The 11738-nt window shown below is 36.5% G+C and overlaps 2 protein-coding genes across 3 annotated transcripts; one reads left to right on the plus strand and one right to left on the minus strand.

Moving 5' to 3' along the window:
• The first annotated feature begins 2195 nt into the window (after positions 1–2195).
• LOC138905317 (uncharacterized) lies at positions 2196–2807 on the plus strand. Its single transcript, XM_070193830.1, has one exon. It carries the CDS (start codon positions 2196–2198, stop codon positions 2805–2807), a length of 612 nt encoding a protein of 203 aa, XP_070049931.1.
• Positions 2808–8153: 5346 nt separating this feature from the next.
• On the minus strand, positions 8154–10073 carry LOC104120482 (protein LAZY 1-like). Of its 2 annotated transcripts, none has more exons than XM_009632236.4 (6): positions 9871–10073; positions 9732–9801; positions 9214–9584; positions 8900–9124; positions 8471–8684; positions 8154–8372 (listed from the first exon to the last, which is right to left on the minus strand). In XM_009632236.4, exons 1-5 carry the CDS (start codon positions 9874–9876, stop codon positions 8523–8525), a joined length of 834 nt encoding a protein of 277 aa, XP_009630531.1. In that variant the 5' UTR covers positions 9877–10073; the 3' UTR covers positions 8154–8372; positions 8471–8522. The 2 variants fall into 2 exon arrangements, with proteins under 2 accessions (XP_009630531.1, XP_009630530.1); XM_009632235.4 differs by having other exon boundaries at positions 9214–9608; positions 9871–10070.
• Positions 10074–11738: the final 1665 nt, after the last annotated feature.

Raw genomic sequence — 11738 nt, forward strand, 5'->3', positions numbered from 1 at the left:
CTTTCTACAAGATTTCATTAGCTCCACTATTCAATAATACTTTTAAGCTTCCAATAATTCTATACTTCTATTGCTCTATAAAATATTACTCCCTCCGTTCCAGTTTATGTGAACCTATTTCTTTTTTGGTCCGTTCCAAAAAGAATGACCCCTTTCTAAATTTGGAAATAATTTATCTCAAACTTACAATTCTACCATTAATGAGAAGCTTTTATAACCACACAAATACTCTGTGCCCTTTTTTGACTTGTTTAGGACCACAAATTCTAAAAGTCTTCAATTTTTCTTAAACTTCGTGCCCAATCAAACAGGTTTACATAAACTGAAACGGAGGGAGTATCTAATATCAACAATATCTCAAGAAAAATTAAATGAGCTGGCTATATTATCAATTGAATAAAGATAATTAGAGAAAATTGATTATAAAAAAGATTATTAACAACTTTGTATTTCAAAAAGTTAGAAGAATATATTTCAAATAAAACGTATGTTATAACTATCTTTTAAAAATTTAGGCCTCATATTAAATTTTGGCTTTAGGCCCCGCATATCCTTGAGCCGCCCCGTGTATATGCATAATATTTTGGCAAAGGCATATCAAATTGCACAAAAGTGGTTCCACCACTATTCATCATTGTTTAATAGAGTAGTTGGACAAAGACAAGTACTATCAAAATATATGGCTGTAGAGAGCACGTGCTTTGGAATAAGGTTTTATGTAAGACTATTCATATTCATAATAGTCTGCTAGACTGCTATGGGCAGCCTCCTGTCTTTGGTTACAAATATAATATGCTACAAAATATTGATTCAAAGTTGCCTCAAATGTCAAAATATTCAAAGCACCAAATAATAACGTAACAAAGCGCCCCTCAGATGTCGTTGTCGTGACTCGTTAAAGAATCCTGTATTTTCTTTTCTTTGTTTATGGACGTAGTCGTCAAAGATAGGCTAATCGACCTTTCGTATGAATTAATGTTAGAATATCACTTTGACGTATTAGGATTTTAATTCCAAATATATTATCACATCAAATGATATTCATATCACCAAGGTTTCAAGTTTTCTAGAATGATAAAAGTGATTAAATTTCCCATTGTCGATTTTCATTACTCAAAAAGAAAGAAGACGTACAATTACAGAGAATGAGTTAAAGGAACACCGTTTCGTGATTTAATGAGGTTATGATGTATTATTAATTAACCATAATTAAGTGACAGAAGTCCATTTGCAAACACTAGTTATGCATCTATGGTTTAGTGTAAATATTGTGCCGGTAAATATTTACAATGAGAGGCGTAATAATGTGCCACTAACTTATTCATGCAATGAATGAAGGTACTAGCTAGTAGCCCTCTTGTTCTTCATGTTCTTTAAATTCTGGAGAGGAAATAAAGTCCTCGAAACGTGACTACTTAAATGTCAAATCAAAATTGAAACTAAAACTGAATTATGTTTCCCTCTTTCAGTGGAATTATATGGGCTTTCATGTTTTATCCAACCGCATTTAGGGTCTTACCAAATATCACATACATTACTAATTTTAATTTCAGAGAATCTTGGGCCACCATATTTTACACCTGAGCTAGGCCCAACACTATGTTAGAGGCCAGGCTCAGTCAGGCGGGTTTAATTATTTATCTTTTACTATTTTGCCCTTGCGTTATATATAGTGGGGCTGATTGTAAATAACTGAACCATGTATCATTTTGTATAATTGAATGTAGAATTCCCGATATTTTCTCTCTCCCCATTCTTTTAGAACTTTCATCTCTGCTTCGATTTCGTTCGAATTCATGGAGGGAACTTAAATCTTATCATGTTATCAGAGCAAGGTTGAGTAATCCTCTTCATCTGACGGAGTAATTTCTGATTTTTAGCTCGTTTAGGGATGAATCATGCAATCTAGGGTTTTGTGATTTCGCCTACGGTTTTGCGAGTTTTTTTTTTCTTTGTGCGGTTTTGTTTCTGGACGTTTCTACTTCAGCATTGTGAGATTCTGCTGGTTTTCTCTGATTGATTCACTTTTCGAGTCGGCTAAAGTAGTTTTTTTGGATAGAGTTGGTTTTTAATTGACTGTCACTCGAAAAGGAAAAAGTTTAATTCCTTTTTTCTTTGATTTCTCACTCAGCGCATGTGTGAGTTGGTAGTTTTTTCAAATTATTGCATGTCTATTTGAGTGTTTCACTATTGCAATGGGTGATAATTCATCAGTTTCAAATTTACGTACTACTGCTCTAGATTCGGGGTCTACTGTGACTACTCTTATTGATCCTTCACATCCATACTACATTTTCTCTTGTGATGTATCGGGGATTTATCTAGTATCCACTCTTTTTGATGGTACAGGATATGTGAATTGGAGTAAGGGAATGTTGATGTCTCTTTCTGCTAGGAACAAAATAGGTTTTATAGATAGATCATGCCCTAGACCTTCTGTTACTTCACCTCTTTACAAGGCTTGGGATAGATGTGACAATTTAGTTGGAACATGGATTTTGAATGCTTTAACCACGCAAATAAGGAATAGTGTTCTGCACTCTAAGTCGGCAAAAGACATGTGGGATGACTTGAGAGATAGATATAGTCAACCTAACGAGGTTCGGATCTATCACCTCAAGAAGGATTTGGTTGGGGTGACACAAGGGAATAGTGACATAGCAACATATTACTCTAGACTTAAGAAACTATGGGATGAATTGAGTATTCTTAATTCTTTTATGACATGCTCTTGTTGTGATTGTATCTGTAAATGTATAGCAAAAGGGCATAATGCTGTTATGATTGAGAGTGATAAAGTGCACTAGTTCCCCATGGGTCTAAATGAATCTTACACCGTATCAAGAGGTAATATTCTCATGATGACACCACTTCCTAGCCTGTCCAAGACATACTTTTTGTTAGTACACGAAGAAAAATAGAGAGAAGTACAAGCAAGTGTGTCCTTCATAACTGAGGCTGCTTCTCTCATTGCTAGAGGCAACAACATGCGGCAACCTCAAACTCAGAATCAAGGTTTAAATCATAATCAAAATCATAACATGAATTTCAGAAATGGCAACAATGGTGAAAAATTCAACATTGACTTTAGGGCTGGACAGAAGTATATGGGAGATGGAAGAAAAAATACTATGTTTTGCAACTACTGTAAAAAGTCTGGGCACCAAATTGATAGGTGTTACAAGTTGCATGGCTACCCCAACAATAATCAACCTCAGAATAGATTCAACAATAAACAGAAGGCTAAAAGAACTGCTGCTATGGTACAAACTTCTGAAAATGATGAAGGAACTGGATCAAAATCTGGACAGTCTACTGTATGTGGAGGAGCAATAACCAAGGAGCAGATGAGCCAATTTATGCAGCTCCTGCAGAATGTTGTTGTTGGGTCTCAAGGTTCTTCTCTTCCTGGAGGCATTGGTTCTGCTAACTTGGCAGGTAAGGTTACTGATTTAGATTCTAGCAGCTTTGCACAGTCTGTCTCATCTGCCTCATCTGATTCTTTGTCTCAAAAATCCTGGATCATAGATTCAGGGGCTACAGACCACATGACTTCTATCTTGTCTCTTCTTTATGGAATCAATCCCCTTCCTACTCCTTACTTAGTTGCTTTACCTAATGGCTATAAGGTAAAGATCCATTCAGTAGGTTCACTTCCTTCGTCTAAAACACTTTCACTTCACACTGTGCTGCATGTTCCCTCTTTTCAGTATAACCTAGTATCAGTTCATAAACTATGCAAGCAAATTAAAGGATTGGTTTGTTTCAGTGAGTCTACTTGCTTCTTGTTGCAGGGCCCTTCTCCAAAGAGGCCACTGGAAGTTAGTAGTGAAGCAGATGGGCTTTACATCTTGTAGCCAGCGAAGTTTCTTAGTGATGGTTTTATCCCTTTAACTCCATCTGTTCCTTTGAATAAATGTGTACCTAGTTCCAAATGTAATGTTTCCAAGAACAGTGAGAATATCTCTAAGTCTAAGTCTGTAAATTTCATTTTGAATGATAAGCATACCTTGTGGCATTATAGATTGGGACATTTACCTTACAATAAATTGAAGTCTATTTCTTCTAAGCTTTCCATTTCTGTACCTTCAACTTAACAATTTCCTTTTCGTATTTGTCCTTTAGCTAGGCAAACAAGGAACTCCTTTCCTTCCAGTTCAACAACTACTACTTGTCCTTTTGCTCTTGTTCATGTAGATGTTTGGGGGCCTTATAACACTATTACACATTCTGGGAATAGATATTTCTTAACTTTGGTTGATGATTATTCTATATCTACTTAGACTTATCTTCTCAGTATAAAATCTAATGCCTTCACAACTTTGAAAGCTTTCATTCTCATGGTTGAAACTCAGTTTAATTACAGAGTTAAGATAGTGAGATCTGATAATGCTCTTGAGTTAGGATTAGGTCATGAATCTTCTTCCTTTTTTCTCTCTAAAGAGATTCTTCATCAAACATCTTGTGTAGAAACACCTCAACAAAATGGAGTTGTTGAAAGGAAACATAGATACTTACTTGAAACTGCAAGAGCACTTCTTTTTCAATCCAAAGTGCCTTTGAAATATTAGGATGGGGGGGTGGGTGTATTCTGACTGCAACCTATTTGATTAACAGATTTTCTAATTCTGTCTTACAAGGAAAGACTCCTCATGATCTTCTCTTTGGTACACTTCCTTCATATGATCATCTTAGGGATTTTGGTTGTCTTTGCTACATTTCAACACTCAAATGGGGTAGGGATAAGTTTTCACCAAGGGCAATTCATTGTATATTCTTGGGATACCCTTTTGGGAAGAAAAGTTATAGGGTATTAAACCTTGCCACTAAATAGATTGTGATGTCCAGGGATGTGGTGTTTTATGAGGTTGTTTTTCCTTTTGCTTTGCAACAACAGTTTCCTTCTTCTGAGTTTCATGCATCTCCCCCTCCTCCTGATTTTTCTTCCCTTTGTCTTTCTCCAGAATCCTCTTCTTTACCCATATCTACAGCTTCCTCTTCATCTCTACCTGCAGATTCTTCTTATCCTCCTTCTCCATCTTCCTCTACTATGACTCCACTCACTCCTACTCATGTTCCTGCACCTTCTGCTCCATCCCCTTCTATTCCTCCAGTTGTTCCATTGAGGAAGTCATCCAGAACTCACCAAAGACCTAGGTATCTTCAAGACTTTGTGTGTAACTCTGCCTCTATTTCATGTCCTTCCCTTTCTTCTGTTTTACCTGCTCACACCAATATGAAGCATATTTGTTTTTCTGCTTTGTTTTGTCAATCTCAATCCTTTATTAACTCTCTTTTCACTGTGCAAGAGCCTAGATCTTATTCTCGGGCAGCTTTGCATCCAGGATAGCAAGAAGCCATGTCTAAGGAATTTGAAGCCTTAGCGACAAACAATACTTGGAGTTTGATTCCTCTGCCTGTTGGGAAGCATGCCATTTCCAGCAAATAGGTTTATAAGATTAAGCATAGTGCTGATGGTTCTATCGAAAGGCTCAAAGCCAGGCTTGTCATTAGAGGAGATACCCAAAAGGAGGATCTTGACTACACAGAAACGTTTTCTCCCGTAGTCAACATGACCAATATCAGGTGCCTTTTAGCTGTAGCTGCCAAGAATCAATGGCAACTTTTTCAGCTAGATGTTAATAATGCATTTTTGTGTGGAGATTTAATGGAGGAAGTGTATATGAAGGTCCCTCCAGATATGGTTGTCACTTCTTCTGATTTGGTTTGCAAGTTGAACAAATCTTTGTATGGTCTCAAACAGGCATCCAGACAATGGTATTCCAAGCTATCTGATGCCTTACATTCCAAAGGTTTTCAACATTCTAAGAATGATTACTCTCTGTTTTTCAAGCACTCAACTACTGGTTCGGTGTATTTGGGGGTCTATGTAGATGATATTGTGTTAACTGGTAATGATGTAGAAGGCATCCTTCATCTTAAATAATTTATGGATACTCAATTCAAGATCAAGGAGTTAGGCTCTTTACATTACTTTCTTGGTCTGGAGGTCATGTATGTGTCTGATGGTATTATGGTGAATCAAAGGAAGTTTTCTCTCGAGTTGGTTGAGGAATTTGGGTGTACTGATTCCAAGCCAACCTCCAGTCCTCTTCCTTTGGGTATGAAATTGTCTTCTGATGTGGATAGTTTGCTTTCTGATCCTTCTATTTACATCAGGCTAATTGGCAAACTCAATTTCTTAACTCATACTAGGCCTGACTTGGCTTATACGGTTTAGCATCTTAGTCAATTCATACAAACTCCCAGGTGATCCCATTTGGATGCTGCTTTGCATACTGTGTGCTACATCAAAGGATTGTCTGGTTTGGGACTTTATTTTTCTTCTCATTCCTCTTTTTCTATGGCTGTATTTTGTGATTCGAATTGGGCTTCTTGCCCTGATTCCAGGAGATCAGTTAGTGGGTTTTTTGTTACATTGGGCTCCTGGCCTATCTCTTGGAAGTCGAAAAAGCAGACTATCATTTCTTTATCATCTGCGGAGGCAGAGTACAGGTCTGTTTGGAGATTGGTGGCTGAATTAACTTGGCCATGTCAACTATTGGAGGATATGAATGTTACTAATTTGACTCCTGTTGTTGTGCATTGCGATAATCACTTTGCTATTCAAATTGTGAAGAATCCTGTCTTTCACGAGCGGACTAAACACATCGAGTCAGACTGCCATTTTATTCGGGAAAAATTGCAAGATGGCTTGATTTCATTGTATTATATACCTTCTAGTGCCCAACTTGCGGATATTTTCACTAAGAGCCTTCCTGGACAGGCCCATTTTGCAGCAAATGTCCAAGTTGGGAGTGGGTTCCTCTGGCCCCACTTCCAACTTGCGGGAGGGGGGGAGGGGAGAAGGGGGAGGGGTGTTGGGCCACCATATTTTACACCTGAGCCAGGACCAACACTGCGTTAGAGGCCAGGCTCAGTCAGACAGGTTTAATTATTTATCTTTTACTATTTTGCCCTTGAGTTATATATAGTGGGGGCTGATTGTAAATAACCGAACCATGTATTATTTTGTATAATTGAATGTAGAATTCCCGATATTTTTTCTCTCCCCATTCTTCTAGAACTTATCTCTGCTTCGATTTCGTTCGAATTGATGGAGGGAACTTGAATCTTATCAGAGACCTCCCTCCCAGTTTTGCTCCATCACACTTACCTCCTTTTTGGTTTACAATATTACGCTTACCTCCCTTGTTATGATTTCTGTATAACCATTCTTTAAACCTATTTATTATTACTAATAGAAATAAAATATCATTTGACAAATTTACCCTTTTTAAAATTAATTCCCTTTTAACAAATTCAAGAATAGCAAATTAATTTCCTTAGCTAAATCTACGAAACCCTACCAATTACTTTAAATGTTGCCGAAAAGGTATTTGCAGCTAGCCAAACGTCTTTGGTGATGTATAATCTGCTTGATTCCTACAGCCCAGAAGCACCTTTCAAGTTTTTTCAATGGCATTTCCATAGTTATTGAAAACTTGAGGGCCGTTTAAACTTTTGGCCGTAGATAGGAGACCGACGCCGCTTCAAGTTACGGCTACAGTTTTTCTATGGCGTCCACGAAATTGGTATTTAAATACCCATTTTCGATGAAAGTGGGGAATTTGACACATATTCCCCTAAAGAGTTCATCTGTTCCTTTTTTAATTGATTTATTGGAAAATTCAAGATACAAAGAAGAGAAAAAGGTTTGTGTAATTAAAATGACAACTGCCCAAGCACTTTTCTGAAAATATTTGAAACGCAGAGCTAATGTTTATTGAGTTCAAAACCCATTTTGTTTTCATTTAATTCTTAAAGAAATATGTTTACAACATTAATTAATAGAAGAAAGATAATACTAAAAGGGCAAATTAGTCAAGATAATAACCTTTTACATTAATAATAAACATGTTAATAATAGTGTTACACAAAAAATCATGACAAAAGAGATAAGCGTAATATTATAAACAAGAAAGGGAGGTAAGTGTGATGGAGTGCTGTGAAATTATCCATATGACTAATTTATTAAAGTTTCTACTCGATAGGAAGTTTTAACATCACGAAACTGCAGGGTCAAACATTGGATCTTCACACATCATTTAAGAATATGAGTGCTTTGAAAAGAAAGAAAAAAAAACCTTAGCAGACAATACTATCTCAACAATTCTTTGCATGACAACAATTCACCAAAGTTAATGAATAAAGCTCATTTGTTCCATACTTCAATAGCACACTTAGAAAGAAGGAAATACTCATTTACTCTTTATATTAACATTGCACACACTTGACAACTCATTACACAGAGCATCTGTATTATATAATCTTTCTTGAACGTTTTGCCTTCTACAGCTCCAGCACCAAATCTGAATTTTCAAAATAAGGAAAGAGTGAGATAATAGTACATAACTGTATTTAACCAGACAACAGAAGAAATAATTGAGTGTAATGCCGTTTTACTTACAGTCACTCTCTGTTCTAATCCAGTGCTCTCTGTTTACTGTTAAAGCATTCAGTTACTTCTTTGGAGTGGCAGCAGGAGAATTCTTTTTGTTCACTTCACTATTTGCTCCCAGATTATCAGTCTTGCATGAAATATTGCTAATCTCATTATCTTGTAGTATGTTCTCATTCATTAATCCCTCAGGATGAACTTTCCTTTTGAACATTTTAATGAACTGCACATGTATAGTAGATCAATATCACAGTTTGGTATCAACTCATATACCTAACATAAGAGAAGGCTATACAAATATACTTTAGAAGTGCCTTAAAGAATACACATGACATGTGACTCAAGTAATGCATATGATTGGTTACAAGCCTTTCCGATTAACATAATTTTGAAAAGTAATTTTTTTTTATAGCTCCTGACCTTAAAATCAGTACTAACCTGAGGGAGTTTTCTCTTGCTTGAAACAGATCCATTGACATTATCTTTAGAATGAGCTGTAGTAGAGCTCTTTGATTTGCGCTGCAGGTTCTGCAGCATCTTCTTCATGAAATCCACGGGATGTTTTCTCTTGGCTTGTTTTTTCTCTTTTCCATCATGATTTCCCACATGACCTTCTTGGACTATGTTAAAGAGCTCTTCTATGAATCGTTTTTGTTGTTGTACCTGTTAAAGACATAACTAAGTAAATAAAAGTGTATACTTTCTAACCATTTAAGCTTTTAGATAAGATGGTAGCACAATTCAAGCATTACCTCTACTTCTATCTTCGGCAATTCAATTGAAGAGCCTAAGAGATATTTCTGGAGAGAGTATTCTTCAATATTGCTATAGCATTCAGTAGCTCCTATTTCAATGTGATTGTCACTGAGAGCAATGATACTTTCTGATGACTCATATTTATTCACTTTCTCTTCCAGATACTTCTCAAGCTCATCATTTATGAATTTCAGTTCTTTCTCTGTTATGTCTGTTTCACCATGATCAAAGGGCATTGGAAAAGTTGGAGCTGGAGGATCAGTATTAGTTGTCTGATAATTTCCCAGAGTACCAATTGCCAAAAAGCCAGGAAAGAGTTCATCAAATGGTTCCATTTCTGCTCCATTGCTTTTAAATTCCTTGAAAACTGAGAAAGATGTAATGGAATTTTCTGAAAGTGGAGATCATAACAAAGGAGACTTATTTATCAGCTTTTGTGTGGAACTGAAAAAAGAGAACAGAGAATAGCAGAGGAAATTCAGAAGAACTGAAAACTAGAGAAGTGTAAAATTACCTACTATGGGAGTATTATTTGCTGGTTCATTGCCTTTTTGCTTTAGTTTAGAGTGCATCCAACCTAGTAACTGCAAGAAGATGAAATTAGAAGGTTACTATATAAGTCTCCACATATAGAAAATAATATTTGAACTCACTTTCATGTTGAATTATCTGGAGATATTTTAATCAAAGCAGTTCAGTTATCAGAGAACAGATTTTTATGGAACTTGTACGTGTAAAAGAAGGGTTTAATATTGATGAAAGATGGTATTGGACTAAGAAATCAAAAAAATAATGGACTACTTATCTTTCCTGAATGGGAAGCTGGATCAGAAGAAGGGGTTTCAGGTAGGCTGAGAAGAGAAAGTACATAGAGAAAATTACAAAGGACAATGGTTGTCTTTTTTTGTCAAGACTGTAGTGAGTAGAACAAGTTGAGAAGTTGGGCTTGAGACCCACACGTTGGAGATGGTACATTGTGACATGGGGCACACGTGTATCTGTTAGGATCGGGAACCCAGGTAGTGCGGAATTTAGCCAAATAACGGTATAATGACAATAACAAAGACAATGGAAGTTGATAATAACGGCAATTAAAGAATATAAAGAAGATACAAATTTAACGTGGTTCGGTCAAGGTGACCTACGTCCACAAGCGGAGAGGAGCAATTTCACTATACCAACAAGAGTACAAAAGAGAGTACAAAATTAGAGTAAATACTCTAATTAATCCCAAATACCCCAAGAGAATAACCTCACAAGATCAATCCAAAGAAAGGGTTCACACAAGTATTTCCCAACACTCACTCTCTTACAAAATACTCTATAATGAAATAAAGGAGGAGAAAGAAAGACGAGTGAAAAGCTCTTGAATTGGTGTGTTTGCAAATGAGAAAAAACTCCTCTATTTATAGCAAGAAATCCTTGGCCTAATAATGAATATTATATCATGGCAAATGTCATGATCCACAAATTTGTTATAATGGATATTATGTCATGGCAAATGTCATGAACCACAAATTTGTTATAATGGATATTATGTCATGGCAAATGTCATGAAAATTTGGCCATATTACAAATCTCCACATTGGCCTAATTTCGGCTTATATATAGTAAATTTGCTCCACCTTCTCTGCAAAAACCCCAATGGGAAAAATCATTCTTCATAAATACCAATCAAGTTCAGGCAAAGCTTGAACTTGGACACTGGAAGAGGTTTTGTGAACATGTCAGCAGGATTGTCTTTAGTGTTGATCTTCTGAACATAAACTTTTCTTTCAGCAATGGTTTCTCGGATGAAATGATACTTTATATCAATGTGCTTCGTCCTCTCATGATACATTTGATCTTTAGTCAAGTGAATAGCACTTTGACTATCACAGAAAATGATAATACCACTTTGGTGTAAACTGAGCTCCGCAAATAGACCCTTCAACTATAAAGCTTCTTTGATCGCCTCGGTCACTGTCATATATTCTGCTTCGGTAGTAGATAAAGCTACTACATGTTGTAATGTAGCTTTTCAACTAATAGCGAAACCACCGATGCAAAATACATAGCCTGTCAGTGATCTTCTTTTGTCAAGATCACCTGCATAATCTGAGTCTACAAAACCAACCAAAGTGTTAGTATTTCTCCCAAACTCCAAACATGTGTTTGGAGTACCTCGCAAGTATCTGAGAATCCATTTCACAGCATGCCAATGTGCTTTACCAGGACAAGCCATATACCGGCTTACCACACTCACTACTTGTGAAATGTCTGGACGTGTACAAACCATTGCATACATAATACTGCCGACTGCACTGGAATAAGGAAACTATGTCATGTACCTCTCTTCTTCCTCTGACTGCGGGGACTGAGCAGCTGATAACTTAAAATGAGCAGCAAGAGGGGTACTAACTGATTTAGCATCTTTCATGACAAACCTCTCCAAGACTTTCTCCAAGTACTTCTTCTGGGTCAGAAATAGCCTGTTGGCTTTTCGATCTCTTTTGATCTCCATGCCAAGGATTTTCTTAGC

This window comes from Nicotiana tomentosiformis, chromosome 2, assembly GCF_000390325.3.
Source record: "Nicotiana tomentosiformis chromosome 2, ASM39032v3, whole genome shotgun sequence".
Taxonomy (NCBI): Eukaryota; Viridiplantae; Streptophyta; class Magnoliopsida; order Solanales; family Solanaceae; genus Nicotiana; species Nicotiana tomentosiformis.

What these genes read in the sequence shown, in the direction of transcription:
- LOC138905317 (XM_070193830.1), top strand. Translation starts at nt 2,196, where the DNA reads ATGGGTGATAATTCATCAGTTTCAAATTTACGTACTACTGCTCTAGAT.
- LOC104120482 (XM_009632235.4), bottom strand. An exon ending in AAATAATACTCCCATAGTAG is followed by an intron (nt 9,609 to 9,731) that starts GTAATTTTACAC and finishes CTCCACTTTCAG; the next exon opens with AAAATTCCATTACATCTTTC. An exon ending in GCAAGAGAAAACTCCCTCAG is followed by an intron (nt 8,685 to 8,899) that starts GTTAGTACTGAT and finishes ATACATGTGCAG; the next exon opens with TTCATTAAAATGTTCAAAAG.